The 21,542-nt window shown below is 34.6% G+C and overlaps 1 protein-coding gene across 1 annotated transcript in view; it reads left to right on the top strand.

The window, feature by feature from the left end:
- The window catches only part of DPY19L2 (dpy-19 like 2), an 88,587-nt gene that overhangs the window by 53,515 nt on the left and 13,530 nt on the right, over window positions 1-21,542 (top strand). Inside the window, exons 14-17 of the mRNA XM_079932254.1 lie at window positions 325-426; window positions 1,487-1,558; window positions 3,986-4,032; window positions 15,462-15,486. Coding sequence (XP_079788380.1) covers window positions 325-426; window positions 1,487-1,558; window positions 3,986-4,032; window positions 15,462-15,486 — 246 coding nt within the window. The remainder of the gene's footprint in view (window positions 1-324; window positions 427-1,486; window positions 1,559-3,985; window positions 4,033-15,461; window positions 15,487-21,542) is intronic.

Genomic DNA, 21,542 nt, shown 5'->3' with positions numbered 1-21,542 from the left:
CTGATTATAAAATCTCATGATCAACTGCATGGTGGTTTGTGCCCAGCAAATGTTGATTTTAGCTCATTCTTTACATTATCACCTTCTCTGCTTGCTTTTTCTGAACTTCTTTTTCCTTTTCATTTCTCTTGCTATTTCTGTTTGTTTTCAATTTTCTTCATAATTCAGCGCATAATGTGATTCACTGTATTTTTTGTTTTTTTGGAGAGTCATCCATGTACCTTGGATTTATCTTCTCTGTAGACTTTGTTACTATTACATCAAACCAATTATTATTAACTATAATTATTTGTGTAATTTTAATTTGTTTTTATTTTCTTCCAGATTGGCCTGAGTGACCTTATTGCAGCCAGAATCTTAAGATATACAGATTTTGATACTTTAATTTACACCTGTGCTCCTGAATTTGACTTCATGGAAAAAGCGGTATGAATGTTTCTTTTTTTCTCCTCTACAGGTATGATGGGTTCTTGCTCTTAAGTTTTCCCTTTAATCTGAAACTCAAAAGTTTTATTCAGAAACACCCAATTTACTTACTCTATCATTTTTTTACGGTAACTTTTGCTAACTATATGGCCTTCCTCACCTGGTTTCTTATGTGTAAAATCAGTAAACAATGGCCCCTACCAGGGCAAGTGCCTAACATACTGTATGACCCATAGTCAATTACTGTTACTACAGTTCAATTACTTTTAATAATCTGGGTCAGTTGGAGGACCACTCAGGAAATATAAACCCAAATTCTTGTTTTTGTTTTTTAAAAATTCAGGGTTTTTTTCACTTAATATCCCAAATATTACAAACTTTTAAAATAAGACATTGCCAAGAAAGATATACTACTAATCATCTATTATTCTCTTATCTATCCAATCAGTCATACATTTATTCAAAAACAATTATTGACCACTAATTATCTGTGAGGCAGTTTGTAGTCGGACTATGAAGAGTAAAATTACTTGATTCCTGCCTCCAAGAAATATATGATTTTGTTACATGGTAAATCACTCTTTATCACAATTCATGAGAATTATTAAGCTGCTGCTATTATTTTATTACTTATTCATACTTACAGTAATTACTTAATGTAACTTTCTTCATTGTTAGTTCTGTAGTTTCACAAATGAAAATAATAGAATTTGCAGCCCAGGAAATGATAATCTAGGGCCCAGGGATCAGTAAACATGCATTTTAAACTTACTATTATATAAATAAAGCAAAGATAAAGCCAAAAGAAAGGAAAAAATAATATCCATAGCTAATTTTAATAGTTTTTATCATTAAAACTATTTGATATATTTGTATAACTATTTTATATTTTTGATTCTTGTATTAGAACATGAAACTCAATAAATATATAGTCTGTTAATGACAAAGATATCTTTTACCTTTATGAAATCTTATTGTGACACTCAAGTTGACATACATTTTTATTCATTTAATGTAAAATTTAATAAATAATTATTTTGAATAATTTGCTATATTTCAGACGCCACTGAGATACACAGAGACATTGTTGCTTCCAATCGTTATTGCGATTACTTATTTTATCTTTAAAAAGGTATTTAAAATTTTTTTCACTTGCTTTTGGGTTCACGACAAGGACTTAGATTAATGCTAATAGCTCAGAATTCTGTCTTACTTTTAGGATGAACTCTTCCTTCCCTAAAAAACTTTTTTTATTCAGATTTTTCTTTATCTAGTATTATGTGGGTGTTTTTCTGAAAGCCACATTAGAAAAGATATTTTTACTCATTCTTTCGAAAGAAATTTGTCAGTTACCATGTTCTAAGAACTACGTTAACAAAGTAGGTACACTGAGATAAATAAAACAAGCCCAGCCCTATCTTGAAACTCACAGTCTGAGCCAGGGGGAACATTCAGCAAATAATTTCCCAAATGATTAAATAATTGCAATTGTTATAGGTACTAAAAAAGAAAAGTACAATGACCACTTTGGTATCTTTCAAATATAAAGCACATTCAAAAAAGTCTTGATCCATTTTGAGACATGAACAGGAGAAATTTGTATAGCCAGTAAAATATCATTCTCTACTGTTCACTGTGTTCACAAAAAACCAAAATGTTATCACAGTAGAAGAAATAATGTTTAAAATACCACTGGAAGATTTTCTTGGTCTGGGAGTAGTTTATCCAAAAGTCTGGTTAAAGACAGTGGGTCCTCAGTTTTTAGCAATTTTGAACCATCTTTGTTTTTAGTGTTTAAAAGTTGTCCTGCCTTAAGTCAGTATGTATTTTATGCTTTTAAGCAGATAGCAATAACATGATTTCTCTACTGTCATACGAAGTGTGGTTCTGTTGAAGCCAGTGTTCTAAATTTAAAGTCAAATTGTCTATCTTCCCTATGTATTTACAGTTCCCACATTTCTCATTCCTTTGTTTTCACATAGAAGATGAATAATTTATGAGTGAGAAAGGCATCTCCCTGTACATCTCTGTTGTTTCACCCTTGATCCAGTTCTCTAGGGACCATGTGGAAAGAGTCAGGATAGATACAAATGGGTAAACTACACACAGGTTTGCTGCTTTCCATTGCTTTGGCCCTACTTAGCTCAAGTTGCATATTTTCTCCACTAGCCTATTTCTCTATTCCATCATGGCAATTTGTGTTATTCTTACAAGGCTCCACTTGGGGGGGGACTAATGCAAGAATTAACTGTTCAGAGGGGAGATATCTAGCACAGGAGAAAATGATAACTAGATCTACTATTAACTATTTTAAAAATAAAGATACAAGATCTAAGACTCATAAACATCATACTAGCCCCCAAACATACCACAGCTCAAACCGTGCACGTGCAGTAGCAGGCGCACTCACGCATGCATTCACGCATGCACACACACACACACACACACACACACACACACACACACATCCCTGCAGCCATTAAAGCTTAACTCCTTTCTGCATCCACATAAACACCTCAGTCTTTAATTGTCCTATTATGGCTTATTTTCCACCTCAGGGCTACTTCTGATGTTCATTTAACTTTTCACTTGTGTGAAATCACTTCTGAGAAGGAAAGGAGGAAGGCATGTCTAGTATGATTTCCTGTAACACTATTGAATCTTAGTCTCCTATAAATGCATATATTCGGTTATCTATACCTTTGAATAGGCTTTTGCTTGCCAAAAAGACTGATAATCTCATTTTCATTATTTGAAACATTCGTCCATGCCAGATGCCCTTGAATCAATGAGAGAAGTTAAAAATTCTAAACTTAGATTTAATTTAACATTAGAGTCGAAATTTTATTACGTATTTTTTTCATTGTTTATCTGTGGGTTATAAGCCACATATCATGCAGAGTGCAAAATTTTAAGTTCCCTGTAAATTTCTTAAGTTGTGTGTAATTGCTGCTAAAACCTCTTTGGCCAAAGTTATCTTCCACATTTTTTGCCTTCACTTCTCCCTCTCTCATCATCATCTGGTACACCAGGGAAGTCCCATTTTGATAAGGGCTCTTAAGCCTTCTGTAGCAGTCACTTCAGGCTGAGGTAGATCAGGGAAGCAGATACGCCATAGCTAATTTTATAATAATCAGGAGTTTGAGTGAAGCAGGCATATAGACTGTGTAGATAGAGAGAAATTCCTAATTTGCTTAGAAGGTCAAGATAAAATAGTCTCTGAAAGTACCTGGAGGAAGCTGCCTCCTTTGTGGAAACCAATCCCCCACAACCCACCTGCCTCCCAGTAAAATATAAACTTAAACACTGGTAAGAAGTTATCCACATATAAAAAGCTTAGAATTTTAGAGCTGAAAGATTTACTCCAAAACTTTTTTTTTTAATAGAAAAGGAGGTTACAACTTTTGCCTGAGGTAGAGCTGGAACTAAACTGTTTCTGAGGACTCATTTTAACAATAAAAATACTTCTTTCTAGTGGGGGTATTTTTGTTAATGAATCAGGACATTTTAAACATCGCTTAATTCCTTAGAAATTTCATCGATTTGATTCTATTCACAGGCTTTTCGTGATATTTTACGTGTCTTATCTGCAAACACTTATCTGAGGTAATTATTTCATAGTTGTTTTTAAACCATACTATATTCAGTTATTAAATAACTTACTGTAATATCAGTTTTTCAAATGAATATACATTAAACTTAAGCATTATGATTACAACAGGAAACATGAACCAAACTTAGATGTCTTCTTAAAAAAAAAGACCGAATGTATTATTCTTATGGCTGTCTCTCTTTTATGCATTTGGACTTGTTTTGAAGGGTTTATATTTGTGAATTAACTCAAAGTTTAAATTGATTTAGTTTAATTTTAATATACCACTACAATTTAAAGTCAGTAAACAGAAGTAAGCTAAAGTTTTATTTTGGCGATTCTTTTTTTTTTTTTTTGAACTTTCAGAGAAAACATACTTGTTTTTCTGAATATTCATGAAATAACTTTTCCTACATTATTGTTAAAACTGCTTGTTTTATTGCATTTCTTTGTAGTTTTATTAGTCACTAGAATTATGGGATAAATATGAGCAAAATATAACTCAAATCACACTTTGCTATAGGACATGAGAATTGTGAAGAAAACTTCCTTCTGAGGAAAATTTTACTCAGATTACATTTTATATTTGTAGATATGTTCATTAGATGGATTATTTTTAATAAAATTTATTTTAGGACAGCTTTAGATTTACAGAAAAAATTCTGAAGATAGAATAGAGTTTCCATGAACCCTGTACCCCATGCTTATATTTTCAGTAAACAGTTTTGTATGGTAGCCAGAAGAGCTAATTAGAATCTTATGGTTGAAATGGTAACATCTTGTTTGTTGAAATTGTTTCCAAATCAAGAGGGTTAGTAGATCCACTCTACTTCGTTCTGGTCAGATGGAGCCTGGGGGAACATGTCTTGACATTCTAAAAAGAATGTTTTTAGAGCCCTGAAAACTGTTCACTTAAGGAATGCATGAAAAGACCTGGGATATTTAATTGAATAATAGAAGATTGAGGGGTACATGGCAGCTGTCTTCAAACATTTGAGAGAGTATAATGTGGAAGATGACAGACTTGAGGGAGCCAATTGGTGGAAGGAAGATACTTCGCTCAAAGTTAGGAGGTCCTTTTTGGCGATTACATTCCTGAAAGTGATGGCTATGGGCAGAGTGGCCTTTAAATCACAAAAATAATACAGTTGACTGTTGAACAACATGGATTTGAACTGCATGGGTCCACTTACTTGCAGATGTTTTTCCCAATAATAAATACTACACTATTACTAGATCTGTGGTTGGTTGAATCCCGGGATACAGAGGGACCAAGTATATGGAGGGCCAACTATAATTTATACTCGGACTTTCAACTGCGCCCCTCACCTCCATGTTGTTCAGGAGTCAACTATATGCTTATAGTAATACAATCAGAAAAAATAGTATATCAAGAAAAGAGGAAATGTTCCCCTCTCTTCAGTGTACTCCTCAATTAGTGCTGATTGTAAGTGGCTTTGTATGTATCATTCCAGAAAACACTTCTGAAAACCCAATGTATTGTTTAAATGGTATTATTCTGTAACTTTTATGTAACAGCGTGTCTTGGGCATCTGCCTAGATCTTCCTCATACGTTGTGGTAGTCTCCACGTTTTATTGTTCAGCATCATGAGTGACTATCATGTAATTAGCCATTCCCACATCAGTGGACATTTAGATTATATTTACCTTTTTGTCATAACAACCAGTGCTATGAGTAATTAACATCCTTGTACACATTCATTTGAACACTTATTTCAGTATTTAAAATATTGAATATTTGAAATATTTGATATGGGACTGCTAGACCATAAGGTATGAATTTTTATAATTTGATGGATACTGAGAACTTATAATGGTGAGAGTGTCCATTTCTCTGCATCTCCATGAACACCACTGTTATTAAACTTATAACATTTTCTAACTGATAGTTTTTTTAAAAGTAACTCACCTTACAAGTCTTTGCCAGTGAAGTTTTACATCTTTCCATAAGTCTGTTGGCTATTTGTGTTTCTTTCTTTCTTTTTTCTTTTTTTTTGCGGTACGCGGGCCTCTCACTGTTGTGGCCTCTCCCGTTGCGGAGCAAAGGCTCCGGACGCGCAGGCTCAGCGGCCATGGCTCATGGGCCCAGCCGCTCCGCGGCATGTGGGATCTTCCCGGACCGGGGCATGAACCCGTGTCCCCTGCATCGGCAGGCGGACTCTCAACCACTGCGCCACCAGGGAAGCCCTGCGTTTCTTTTTGACCATTTGAAAATTGATTTGTGGTGTCTTTTTATATTATAGACAATAATCTTTTGTCTATTATGTCTATAACATAGTTTATTCTAGGATATCAATATATAGTTTATTAATGGTCATTGCTTTATAGAAGTTTAAAATTCGTATACAATCACAACTGTACACTTGCTCTGTTTTCTGTGTTAACGTCTGTGCTTAGAAACACTTCACATCAAAATCGTAGAAGTATTTCCCCATATTCTCTTTCATAGTTTTCATTTTTTGCCAAATAAATATGTGTATATATAAAGTATATAATATAATGATTTGATATACATATATGTTGTAAAGTGATCACCACAACCAAGTTAATTAACACATCCAACACCTCACAGAGTTACCTTGTGTGTGTGTGAGAACACTTAAGGGCTACGCTTTTAGCAGATGTCAAGTATATAATGCAGTTTTATTAACTGTAGTCACTATGCTGTACATTGCTTCCTCAGAATTCCTTCATCTTATAACTAAAAGTTTGTACCCTTTAAAGAACATCACGTCATTACCCTCAGTCCCCAGACCCTGGCAACCACCAGTCTACTCTCTGTTTCTGAGTTTGACTTTTTTTTTGTCTTTTTTAGATTCCACATGTGAGTGATACCATAAAATATTTGTCTTTCCCTGTCTGCCCTGTTTCACATAGCGTAATGCCTTCCAGGTTCATCCATGTAGTTGCAAATGACAGGATTTCCTTGTTTTTTATGGGTGAATAATAATCCATTGCATATATGTGCCACATTTTCTTTATTCATAGTTGCCCTAAAACAAATGGACTGCCAGATATTTCTCCAACAAAGATGGGTTTATTGGGGGTCAGCAGAGGATTGCACTTTGAGTTTTATAACCATGGTGAGCCACATGCAAGTCCCTGCACAGCAATGACTTTCATAGAGGGGAAAACGAAGTTGGGAGAGCTATAGTAAACCAAAAGTCCATGGCTTTTCATTGGCTGAATCCTTGCCAGGAAAGAAGAGGAATCCTCCTTCTTCCTGTTGGACTCTGCTGTTCTTACAGGGCATGAAAGTTCCTCCTTCTTGTCTCCAACTCTATTTAATTGAGATTTCTATTTATTATTTTTTTTTACTTTCCCCCTTTTGATCAAGACCTTTCTCTGAAAGCATCATTGATCAAGAGTCAGGTTTTCTAGTTTCAGCAGCTTTTTGTCCCTCAGTGCCAGGAAGGACCTTTCCTGAGTGTAGTGTCTCACATCAGAGGAAAAATGCACAGATTGGAAACCTATTGAGGTCACATGCGAGTAACAAGGAGGGGTGAGAGGGAGAACTCACAGGCACTTTTTTATCTAAAGTTCATATGTTATCAAGATACTAAATATCTGTGATCATCTGAAGTGTTATGTCATCCTTAAAAGTTTGATGACAAACTTCCAACAGTCCTGGCCTGGGTATCCTGGGAAAGCTGTCTCATCAGATGTCATCTACGTCAGTTCTGGGAAATCTTTACTTTCAAGTCACCAGATGATGTGCAGGTCCAGTCAGGGTTCTGTACTTTCTTTAGGTGTGTCGCATGAATCCAAGAGTCTGTTCCTTGGATTCTGGTGGCATAAGGGTTGGTTAGCAGTACCTGATAGGGGTCCTTCCAGCAAGGTTGAAGAGAGTTCTTCTAGAGGTGTCTCTTCCAATAGGTAAAATCTCCAGGTTGCACGGTGTGATGGTTAAGGTTTTTGTCTCCCAAGAGTACACTGTGAAAAGATTGCTCTAATAAAACATGGTTATTTTATTTTATTTTTTAATGCTAATGTTACAGTTTAATGAACTGTGTTTAGTGCTTTACATAATTGATCTTGTCTAATCTTTGTGAAAAAAGTCAGCAAAGTAGACATTATTAGCCCATAGTACAGAAGACAACACTGAGAATGGGATTCTTCTACTCAACTGGCAGGTGGAGATTGAGTTTGATGCCAGATCTGAGTACCGAGCCAGTGATCTTAACTCTTCACTCTGCTGCCTTTCACAGCCATGTGCTTGGGACTTCAGTTCCTACTTGTTATCTTCACTTCTCCAAATCAGTCCCTGGGTTTTCAGCTAAATCCCACAGCCAAACCTCTGGTTGACTGAAAAAACAAATCAACCAACAACCAATGGGAAATCATCTTGCAATAGGCCAACGGAGATCTTGACAGGCATTTCATCCAAGATTGAAAAATAACCAAGGGTTGTAAGAATTGGATGTCAGCAACAGAATGACATTTTGAATTGAGACAGTGATTTTAGTTTCTTCATGGCATAATGGTAGAAATTATTCTTAAATAGAACACCTCCTAAGATAATATAGGTCAGTAGTTTTTTGTATTCAGGTTTAAGTGCTTCAGGGAAGGTGCCAGGTGACCATCAAGCATATGACCTGAAGCCATCTCCCCACATCCCTTCACAATAACACTCTAATATTTGGTGGCTATAAGGCACTTTTAATTTGGAATCTAAACAATGTCCTTAACAGAAGCCTGTCTTATTTGCAAGGCTCCCTGAAGAAGACAATGGGTGAACTGCATGCTGCCAATTCTGCTTCTGTGGTCACAGCCCAGACCTTGCCATTGCCTGAAACTGCTCCTTTTAAGAAATCCCACCTGGTATCCACATGCTTGCATTCCTCTTCTCCCCGCTCACTAAATCTGTTTGTTCTTCAGCTGCCTCAAGGCGCCAAGATGTCAACTGCTGTAATCTAATCAGCATTCCCGGTTTGCTTTCTGACACAGCCTGGAATCCATGGTCAATCTCTATTATGGTTTCTTATCAAGAATTCTCAACTCCCTGGTTTTTCCTCTGCATATGCTCTATGGTTCACACCTCTCTGTTGGTCTAGCAGTCTCCACTCTCTTCTGCACAGTAGAGATGATTACATAACCTTAATGAATGACAGTGACTCCACCAAAAGATCTGGTTCCTGGCAACTTCTAAGGCTACCAGTGCTACTCTTTAGGTCTATTATTTTAGGTACTTTTCTTTCCTGCTCCCCTTTGTTGGCTGTTTCTGACCTCACATCTCTCCTTTAAGCCCATTCCCCAAAACATGGTTATTTTTAATAGAAGCAATTATGCCTTTGTGATATTGGAGTATCTCTCCCTTTGTAAGCTGTAAGTCAAAAGAAGCAGGAGACAAGTGCCTTGAGAATCCTGTGACTCTCTCACAGGGTGAGGGTTCCAAAAGTGGTGGATCTAAGATTTAGAAGGACCAACAGCAGTGCTTTTAGAAATACACCATTCATCCATCAGCAGACACTTAGGGTGTTTCCATATCTTGGCTATGATGAATAATGCTGCAATGGACAAGAAAGTACAGATATCTCTTCAGGATATGGATTTTTATTCCTTTGGATGTGTTCCCAGCAGTGGGATGGCTTGATCATATGGTAGTTCTATTTTATTTTTTTGAGGAACCTACATACTGTTTTACACAATGTTATACCAATTTACATTCCCATCAACAGTCCTTTTCTCTACATCTTCATCAACATTTGTTATCTCTTTTCTTTTTGATAATAGCCATTCTAATAGACATGAGGTGATATCTCATTGTGGTTTTGAATTGCATTTCCCTGGTAATTAATGATGTTGAGCACATTTTCATGTACCTGTTGACAATTTATTGACAATTTATGTATATTCTTTGGAAAAATGTTCAGGTTTTTTGCCATTTTAAAATCAGATTTTTTTTGTTGTTTTGCCATTTAGTTGTATGAGTTCCTTATATATAGATAGATACTTCAGATATTAACCCCTTATCAGGTACACAGTTTGCAAATATTTTCCCCCATTCTGTAGGTTTCTTTTTCATTCTATTTCCTTTTTGTGCAAAAGCTTTTAAGTTGATATTGTCACCCTTTTTTATTTTTGCTTTTGTTGCTTGTGCTTTTGGTGTCAAGTCCAAAAAAGTTATTACCAAGACCACTGTCAAGAAGCTTTTCCCCTTTGTTTTCTCATAGTAGTTTTATGGTTTAAAGTATTAAATTTAAGCCTTTCATCCATTTCTACTCAATCTTAGTGAGTTGTGTAAGATAAGAGTTAATTTCATTCTTTTGCATGTGGTTGTCCAGTTTTCCCAACATTATTTATTGAAAATGCTGTCCTTTCTCTGTGCATGTTCTTAGTGCCTTTGTCAAAGATAAATTGGCAGTTTATGCATTGGTTTAATTCTGGGTTCTCTATTTCTGTTCCATTGGTCTTTGTGTCTTTTTTTATGCCAGTCTCACACTGTTTTGACTACTATAGTTTTGTAATATAGTTTGAAATCAGGAAATGTAATACCTATAGCTTTGTTCTGCTTTTCTCAAGATTATTTTGGAAATTCAGGGTCTTTTGTGGTTTATGAATTTTAAGATTGTTCTTAGGCACACTCATGTATATGTAAATGAATTTTCATAAAGCAATTCTTACCCATACTGCAATGCAAAAAAAAAAAAAAAGATTGTTCTTTCTATATATGTGACAAATGTCATTGGAATTTTGTTAGGGATTGAATTGAATCTGTAGATCACTTGGGGTAGTATGGACATTTTAACAACATTAATTTTTCCAAACCAAACGCATAGGGTATCTCTCCATTTAATTGTGTCTTCTTCAATTTCTTTCATCAGTGTCTTACAGTTTTCAGTATACAAGTCTGTCTCCTCCTCAGTTAAATTTATTTCTAGGTACTGCAAACATGGACAATTTTATTTCTTCCTTTCTGACTTTGATCCCTTTTGTTTCTTTTTCTTGCCTTATTGCCCTGGCTAAGACTTTTAGTACTGTGTTGAAGATAAATGGCAAGAGTGGGCATCCTTGTTTTGCTCCTGATCTTAGAGGAAAAACTTTGAGCTTTTCACCATTGAGTGTGAAGTTAGCTGTGAGCTTGTCATATATTGCCTGTATTGTATTGTCTATACCTAATTTGTTGAGAGTTTTTTTTGTTTTTATCATGAAGGGGTTTTGGATTTTGTCAAATGCTTTTCCTGTCTCTATTGCGATGAGCACATGATTTTTATCTTTCATTCTGTTAATGTAGTGTTTCACATTTACTGATTTGTATATGTTGAACCGTCCTAACATTGCAAAGATAAATCCCACTTGATCATGGTGTATTATCCTTTTAATGTGATGTTGAATTTGGTTTCTACTATTTGTTAAGGATTTTGGCATCTGTATTCATCAGGGATATTGGCCTACAATATTCTTTTATTTTTATTGTCCTTGTCTTACTTCAATGTCAAGGTAATACTAGCCTTGTAAAATGAGTTTGGAAGTCTTCTTTTCTCTTAAATTTTTTGGAAGAGTTTGAGAATGATTGGCATTAATTCTTGTCTAAATGTTTGATAGAATTCTCCAGTGAAGCCATCTGGTCTTGCAGGTTTTTTTGTTGGGAGACTTTTGATTATTAATTCAATCTCCTTACTAGTTTTAAGTCTGTTCAGAGTTTCTATTTCTTCCAATTCAGTCCTGGTAGATTGTATGTTTCTAGGAAAGTATCCATTTCTTCCAGGTTGTCCAATATGCTGGTTTATGATTGTTTATACAGTTTCTTATGATTCTTTGTATTTAGTTGTAATGTCCTCTCTTGCATTTATGATTTTCTTTATTTGAGTCTTTTTTCCTCAGTTCAATTAAAGCCTTGTCAATTTTGTTTATCTTTTCCAAAAAAAAAAAAAAACCTCTTAATTTCATTGATTTTTTTTCTATTATTTCTTCTATTTCAGTTATTTCTTCTCTGATGTTTATTTTCTTCCTTCTAATTTTGGGCTTAGTTTGTTCTTCTTCTTCTAGTTCCTTGAGATGTATAGTTAAGTTGTTTATTTGAACTCTTTTTTCTTAATGTAGGCATTTATTGCTATAAACTTCCCTCTTAGAATTGCTTTTGCTGCATCTCATAAATTTTGGTATGTTGTGTTTCTATTTTCATTTGTTTCAAGATACTTTTTGATTTCCTTTTGATTTCATCTTTAACCCATTGATAGTTCAGGATTATATTTGTGAATTTTCCAGCTCTCCTACTTCTAATTTCATACTGTTGTGGGCAGAAAAAATACTTGATATGATTTCAATCTTAAATTTGTTAAAACTCGTTTTGTGACCTAACATGTGATTTATCCTGGAGAATGTTCCATGTGTGCTTGAGGAGAATGTGTGCTCTGCTGCTGTTGAATAGAATGCACTGTGTGTATGCTTAGGTCCAGTTAGTCTAAAGTGTAGTTCAAGTCCAACATTTCCTTAATGATTTTTTGTCTGGATGATCTATCCAATGTTAAATTGAGTACTTAAGTCCCCTGGAATTATTGTGCTGCTGTCTATTTCTCCTCTCCTATCTATTAATATTTGCTTAATATAGTTAAGTGTCTTAATGCTGGGTGCATATAGATTTAGAATTGTTATATCCTTTTGATGAAGTGACCCCTTTATCATTATATAGTGACTTTCTCCTTTGTCTCGTTACATTTTTCAACTTAGTGTGTTTCACCTGATTTTATATATACATATAATATATTATATATATATATATATATATATATTTACCCCTGCTTTCTTTTCATTTCCATTTGTGTGGAATACCTTTTGTCATCCCTTCACTTTTACTTCATGTGTATCCTTAAAGCTAAAATAAGACTCTTAGAGGCATTATAATTGGGTCTTGTTTTTTTATTCATTTAGCCACTCTGTATCTTTAGATTAGAGAATTTAATCAATTTATACTTAAAGTAATTATTGATAGATGAGGACTTATTTTTGCCATCTTGTTTTCTTTCTGTTTTGTAGTTTCTTTCTTCCTCTCATGCTATCTTCCTTTATCACTTCATGATTTTTCATAGTGGTATGCTTTGATTCCTCTATCTTCTGTGTGTCTACTATAGGTTTTTACTTTGTGGTTATCATGAGGCTTACATAATACATCTTACAGTTTTGAGTCTATTTTAAGCTGATAACAACTTAACTTCAATTGCATATAAAAATTCTGCCTTTTTACTTCCCTTGTCCCCATTTTATGCTTTTGATGTCACAATGTGGATCTTCTTATATTGTGTATCCATTAATAAATTACTGTAGCTATATTTATTTTTTAATGCTTTGGTCTTTTGTCTTTATACTAGAGTTAGGTGATTTACAGACCACTACTACAGTATTAGCGTATTCTGAATTTGTGTAGTTACTTTTACTAGCAAGTTTTGTGCTTTGATGTGTGTTCATGTTACTAATTAGCGTTCTTTCGTTTCAGCTTGAAGGACTCCCTTTAGCATTTCTTATAAGGCAGGTCTAGTGATGATGAACTCCCTCAGCTTTTGTTTGTCTGGGAAAGTCTTTCTCACCTTCATCTGAAGGACAGCTTTGCTAGGTAAAGTATTCTTAGGTGGCAGATTTTTTATTTGAGCACTTAGAATATCCCACTCTCTCCTGGCCTCCAAGGTTTCCTTTGAGAAATCTGCTGATAGCCTTACAGGGGTTTCCTTATATGAGATGATTTGCGTTTTCAAAGTTCAGTTTTTGTCTTTGATTTTGACAGTTTTATTATAATGTATCTAGTAAATTTGGGAAAGGTCACGTATGAGCCTCCTCTACTTGGATGTCCATATCTCCCCAGAGTTAGCAAGGTTTCAGCCATTGTTCCCTAAATAAGATTTCTACCCTGTTATTTATATGTTTATTCATGGGCATTTTAATCTGAACACTCAAATCTTTCTTTAGCTCAGGGGGTAGTTATTCTCTTTTTTTTTTTTTTTTTTTTTTTGCTTTAGCCTCTCTTTTTTGAACATATATTATTGCTTTTATCATATTTTTTATTTCTTTTTTTCTTATGTTCTCAGAGAATTCTATGATTGGGTCTTCAAAATGACCAATTTCAGCTGTGTAAATTCTGCTATTCAACCTTCTTCTAAGGTTTTAAATTAGGCAAATATGTTTTTTCATAATTTCTGAAAGCTCTTTTTTACTGCAGCTTGTTTTAATTGAATGGATGCAGAATCTTCTTAGACTTCTGTGAAGATAATAATTGGAATTTTCATTTAATACTATTATTCCTTATATTAACTCTTTCTCGAGTGTTCAGTTCATTTGCTCATTTATCTTGATGTTTTTCTTTCATCCTATTTGTGTCTCATGATTTGGTTGTATATTGATATTCTAAATTAGTTACTAGATTTATTTGTATCCATACTTATTGTTGGGGTCATTGGTGATTATAATACTTACCTACCAGGCCTCTCCCTTCATGCAGTAGCTCACTATAAGAGTCTGTTGTGACTGGCAGATTTCAGGACATGTGGGAACCCATCCATTCACCCCCACCTCCACCCTTGACTGCATAAACTCAGGAAGGACTTGCAAGGTTGGAAAAATAATTTGGTGATTTCACTACTATTCTAAGAGGCCTTCCCTCCACTACTCTTCTTAAAAAATCTCTGGATCTGTGAGTGCCCCTGAACTTCCTTATACTTCTTACTTTCTTGTTTATACTGTCTTACTTCTCTCTCCAACCCAAAAATCCATATGAGAAGGCCTCTTATCCTGCAAAGACTGAAATATTCAGTCTTTACAATGGGCAATAAAATAAGTAGTCTTGTATCTCTTGTCTGGATCTAACATAAACTCTATGAGGATAAGAACAGTATCTATTCTGTTCACACTGTGCTCACTGCACAGTGCCTGGAACACAGTAGGTATGCCATAAAAATTTAGTAAATTTTTAGACATAAATATTTAGAAAATTTGTTAAACAACTTTTGTGGAACTAAAAATATTTATAAGCTTTACCTAGTAACTTTTATTCTAGAAATTTATCCTAAGGAAATACTCAGAGATGCTCACAGAGTTTTAAGTACAAGGATGTTCATGTTAGTAATTGTGAAAAATAAAAACAACTCAAAAGTCACAGCAGTGCTTATATAAAGCATTATATATTCTGTATATGGTTGAATATTTAATAGATATTCTTTTTATTCATTTATGTCTCCAGAGATACAGTTTTCAGCAATCAGTAAAACCCATTTTATGTTAACCAAAGAACAGCATTTTGATATACTTTAAATAGAATGACTATAAATCATGCCTTTTAAATTGCCATAATTTTTAGTAATATTATCTGATAGCTTTATTTATTTATATATTTATTTATTTAAAATATAAGAACAAATAAATGGAAGTTCATTTTGATGTAATCATAGTATAATGGACAGTCAGTAAATAGAGAATATTTTTGTTTTATTCCAGAAAACATCTCCTTGAACGTGGTGAGGTAAAACTTTCTTTTTAATCTCTGCTAGATTTGTGTATTATATTTTAGTTCAAGGATAATTCACAAAGGTATAACTGCTGTTGATACACCAACATCAGTGCTTAAGTGCTTCAGCACTGGTAATAAATTTCTGCTCATCCTTCCCACTTTTTAATCTGCTCTCAGTTTTGAACAGTAGTAAGGACTTGACAGCCAGAAGGCTGATTTATGACCACAGAGTATAATTAAATTAAATTACCTTCCTTCATTCATTCAACAATAACAAACATTAATTTCTAACCCGCTGAGCTAATCAGCTACAAGCCATCAGGGTAGGTACCCGTGGCCCTGTAACTGGTGGGTTTTTGCCACACACAGACCTGATGGTCAACCAGTTACAAGCTTAGCCGTGTTACAGGATACAACAGATGGTATAGCGATGTTCCTGCTCTCAGAAATGTCTAATTTTTCAATGGAGAGCAAAACAACATAGCCTTTCTTATGGTGCTAAATTATTTTGTGACATACAAGAGAAAGATCATCATGGGCTAGAAATACAATTTCCTAAATAATAGAACTTTGAGTCTTAAGTGGCAGGTCAAATTTACAAGAGAGGGCAACTGAATTTGAACTTAATAGGAATAGCTTATGATGATAACTAATATTTTTTAAATAGTTACTATGTGCCATGTACTGTACTGTTTTGATTCTCATAATAATATTATTCCCACTTTGCAAATAAGAAAATTATGTTAATTAAATGATATTAGATGTTACAGAGATAAACACTAACATTAAAATGACTTAAATCAGTAGAAATTTAATTCTTTGCTCACATAAGGTTAAAACCGGAGTTCCTGATTAGCAGGTAGTTCTCCAACAAGCAGTATTTGAGGGACCCAGACTCCTTCCATCTATGGCTCTGCCATCTTCAATATGTGGTGTTCAGGCTTGATGTGTACAAGGCAGCAAAGGAGAAAGAACATGGAAGATTGTGCACTGGAGGCTTTGTAAGACTGGAAAAGATAGATGCACATCACTTCCTTCTCACAGCCAGAACTCAGGCACATGGCCACACCTGACTGCCAGGGAGGCTGGGAAATGGAGTTTTGCTGTGTGTGTAGGAAAGAGAGCAAAGGGATCTCTGCCAAGGACTAGAGACCTAGAGAAATTAAGTAGTTTACCTAAAGTCTCATAGCTAATTTGCAGTAAATCTTGCATTTAACCACTAGCAATCCATTTCCAGTGCTCTCAGAGGAGTAGTCAGCACTTACTGCTTCCTATGTGCAGGGCATTTTGGGGGAAGTTATTTGATAATTTCATTCTCACAGCAACCCATTGACGGTAAGTACTATTATTTTTTTATTTTACAGATGAAAAAAACTGTGGCATAGAGAGGTTAAGTATTGATAACTTGCCTAAGGTCACAAAGCTAAAGTGGCCTTAGCTCTGTAGAGCCAAGGACTATGAACCCAGGCAGTTTAGCAGCAAAATCCATGCTGTTGGCCATTCACTCTGATACCACCTAATGTGAACTGCGTTTATGTAAATTAGGCATGTCACATTATCCAGCTTTACTTACTAGTACACATTCGTACTTCATATTTTATCATACAATATTTAAAACCCACCTCTTTTTAGAAATATAGTATTCCTTAAGTTTCTGCCTCTCTTTCTCATATAGTTTGCTACCTTCTCATTTTCTTTCATTTCTCCATTTGTCCTTGTTTTGCCCATTTTTCTTTTTTCTATTAATTCTGCATACTTACCAGTTCAGTCTTTATTATGTGCCTACTATACACCAGGTTTCTGCTTTTATGGAATTTAAGGTATAGTAGAGGGAAAAAAATGTGACCACATAATTATATGTGCAATGACAAAGGAAGATACAAAAGTAGTACAGAAGAAGAAGTGATTAAATCTGTGTTTGGAAGGGATGGGGTAGTTAGGGAAAGGCTTTTCAGATGACTATAGAGGAAGAGTTTACCAAAGTCAAAGGATGCACATGTGCAAAGAAGACAGAAGGTAGTAAATTTATCCAGAGCTACAGGCAAATCAGTGTTGCTGATGCATAAAAAAGACAAGAAGATGGGAAAAGAAAGCAGCGTTCAGAGTATGATGCCTTTGTATGCAAAGCAGCTGGACTTCATTCTGGACTTTGTTGTTAAGTTGGAGATGGTATGGTCAGATCTTTAAGTCTGTTGGCAGTAAAGAAGATGGTTTTTTAAAAGGCAGTAAGAAGTCAAGCTGACCGAAAAAAGGACAGTGATAGCAAATCTCTTAATTTTTTCAAACTAAAGAGGGTATGCTAAACTCCTGATGTATAGGCAGATTAGAGATTTAAATTTCTAAAAATAGTAGGTCTTATGGAAGGAGATGATAGATTTCTGGGCAGTAGCAATGAAGTGGCTCCTAATCCCACTTCCACTTGTGACTCACACTTGATAAATATCTGTTTGGTTTGGGATGGGACTGTTTTCACCTTAGGGATGATAGGGTGTGAGAGGCACAAACCCTGATTCACTCTGAATGTGATATGATAGCAAAAGATTGTACATTCCAGCTTGTTTCAAAATTAGGTGAGGATCCCTTAGGATAATTTTTTCACTGGGGGTAAGTTCTAAATTCCTCGCTTTGTGCTAACCCTCTGAATCAGGGATAGTCTGCAAACCTCAACTCACTAAATTAACCCCTACTGGTATGATATTGATTATTAAAGTTTGTTAGATTAATGGATACTGTTGTGATTTTTCCTCATAATTTAATGTATTTGTGTTTTATTTATTACATCAGATTTGTTTCTTTTAGCCAACTTTTCTATGTTATGGGCTTAGAAATTAGTGAAGGAGTACCTAGTAATTCACAGGGAAGAAAAGAAAGGAAAGAGATTTAGGAAAAATATTTAGTCCCAGAATGTCCTAATACTATGAAGAACTGGTGAGAAGATTGGCTAGGGAGAGAGAACATTCAGAGTATTCACTCCTGAATATTCTTTTGACCCACTCATATCTCATTTTGTCCATGACAGAAAGTCCTGCATCAGCCTTCACTTTTTTCTAATCCCTAGTTTATTATATTATGTGATTAGTTTATATTAGATCCTTTATATTTGAAGTCTGTTTAGTTTGTGTTTTCTATTATAAACAAGGTTTTTCTATTACTTACAGCCAAAGAGCTTTCTGTGACATACAGCTGAAGGCATCTGAACTTATATAGAGCTATTCAGTTGAAGAAGTGAAATGATAAGGAATTTGGGGGAAGAATTACTTCTTTTGAGAAACTGATATTGAGTGACATATTTTGGGAATCTGTACACTTCTGTATTCACAGACTAATAGAACTATGTTGTTGAATAGTTTATTGTTTGGAGAGAAAGTATAGGGTAGTAGTTAAAGACAATGACTCAGAAGCTAGACTGGACTCAGATCTTTGTTATTCCACTTACTCAGCATGTGATATTGGCTAAGTTATTTTACATCTTTTGGGGAACAACAAAAACAACAACAATCATAATAGTACTTATCTTCGTATGGTTGCTATGGGATTATATGAGTTACATGAAAGGTCCTTACAATAATGCCTAGTCTAAGTTAAGCATTGTGTAAATATCCACTTTTACAGTTAGTGTGCCTTCTGGATCAAAATTTCAGATCTAATATTCTGCTCCCTGTTAACTGTGCCAGTGAAGGGCATCTCTTTAGCATGTTCTCAAGATATCTTCACACTGTCATGTGAGGTATTTTTGACAGGAACAACTCGCTATTTGGACTGGCTTTAGTTAGTCCTTGCTTTCTTTCTGCTCGGTAGCTGCTACCTCACATTTTACCCAGTTGGGCTCACTTATTCCAAAGATGAGTAGTAAACAGTTCCCTGAGCTTCTCTTCCTTCCTTCCAGCCTCTAAAAAATGTTGTGAGAATTTTCCTAGTAATTTTTATATGGCAAGAGGTACCAGATTGACAATGGCATACATACAATAGTGATTTTTGTACTATACTTTTTGACTGTAGCCTTCTGTCCTCCACTTGGTAGTTAAAAAGAAGGCTGTCTTACAGAATGGAAGATAAAATAACTATGGCAAAAGAGCTTTATGGAAAGTCGTAGCCTGAGGGTAAGTGAATGCTTAGGAGCATTTGGGTGAGAATAGAAAACAAACGTAAGTGATACCATTTGGGATAGCTGTTCTGTGTCATCCAGCCACAAAAAGCATCATTCAGGGAAGACAAGGTAATGGTGGGGATCTTTCAAGTCTCCATATGAAAACAGTCCTTCCTTCAGCCTTTAGATGATAGAGGAAAGTCAAGGAGTATTACTACCTTGGATTTGATTTTGGTCATGTGAGAAATTGTTGCTAAAGTAGAAGTAACAGAAGTTAGGGGAGGAAATGATAGTGTCATCCTGTGGCTCAAAATAACCAAAGGAAGGAATACTGGGAGAATTCAGATGTGTATTTGTATCGATTATCCGTTATCTATTATGGTCTGTTTCTAGATGCCACATTTTAAGAAGATGATGGACAATCTCTACCACATTCAGAGCAGGGCAACCAGAATTATGACAACACACAACTAATAATTGAATTTTTCTGAATATTTACTCTAAAGATAGAAAGCTTTCTAAGGTTGAAGGTGGGAATAATGCAAAGTCATAATTACAGTATTTAGATAATCGAGAACTGTCATGCACAAATGGGTTTAGGCCAATTTTGTGCAGTTCCAGAGGTGTGGAAGTTGCAGGAAAACATTAGTTCTGTTTTAGAAAAGATTTTCTAACATATACAGCTATCCGTCTTTGTAATAGGTACTCCTATGGCATATTCCTTTTCAGGAAATAGTGAATATTCAGTTGATAGATTTATAGAAGTGATCCCTGTTTTGGATAGATGATTAAAGTAGATGGCTCACATAACCTATCAATCTGTGATTTAGCGGTCCTAAACAAAAGGACCTATTTGAGGATGAAGTGTGTTGATGTCTTGTCTTCTCTCCAAAACATGTTCCTAATTTTGTCCAAAGGTGAGTTTGGCTAAAGAAAAATGAAGGATTGATTTTGAAATAAATGTTCCACATTCCAACTCTGGGTTCAAGAATTATTTAAAAAATTAACAGATTTTCCATTTCAAATATCATTTAGAAAAGGAAAAAAGATAACTTTAGGTACAGTTTTTGCCATTCTGTTTTAAATATAAATTATATATTTCTGATTATAAGAATAGCACATGTCTTTAAAATTTGAAAAATGAGAAAAATCACCATTCAGAAATAATTTCTGTTAACTTTTTAGGTATATTCTCTTACAGCCTTTTCCCCCTGTGCATGTATATACACACATAGATGGTTTTCATAGAATTAATATTATTATAGTATAGAGTTTTATATTCTGAAAACTTTTCCATGCCATTAAATAATCTTCCAGTATGTAATCTTTTAATGGTTGTATACATGTGAAAATGCAATAATTTACTTAGTCCTCTATATTGGTCACTTAGGTTGTTTCTGTTTTTGCTGTGAAAAATTCATTTCAGCGATCATCTTTGTAGAAGCATTTTTGTGTTTTGATTATTCTCTTAAGTTAAATTCCTAGAACCAAAATTTTAGTCAAAGGAGCTGGCTCTTTTCTAGGGTCTTGATAAATATTACTAAATTACAGAAATATACCAATTATTTCGGTGTGTTTCATGGCATACTCTCTAACACTCTATTAATTTAATATTTGTCAATTTTATAGGTGAAAATATTATCTTTACTATTTAATTTGGTTGAATATTAGTGAATTAGAACATGAATATTTAGTTGTGCTTACTTTTGGTTGTATTAATTCTTTGTCCATTTTTCTAGTGAGGAGTTTGTTGAAATTTTATGAATATGTCTGTTAGAAAAGTTTTGTTTGAAACCTTTGCTCAGAGGAACCCCATCTTAAAATGGGGTGTCCTACTAATTAGTACAAGTATTTATACAATTCCACTACTTCTAAAATAATCTAGTTTGTGTTATGATTTTTGTTGCTGACTAAATGACACAAATTTGTGAAGCATCCCATATTTTTATGTCTCTGTGACTCCCTTTCTCACCTGGTGTAA

This window comes from Stenella coeruleoalba (genome assembly GCF_951394435.1).
Source record: "Stenella coeruleoalba genome assembly, chromosome: 9".
NCBI classification, from domain to species: domain Eukaryota; kingdom Metazoa; phylum Chordata; class Mammalia; order Artiodactyla; family Delphinidae; genus Stenella; species Stenella coeruleoalba.
The sequence above is the reverse complement of the archived record's forward strand: the minus strand, read 5'-3'. Positions and strand labels throughout refer to the sequence as shown.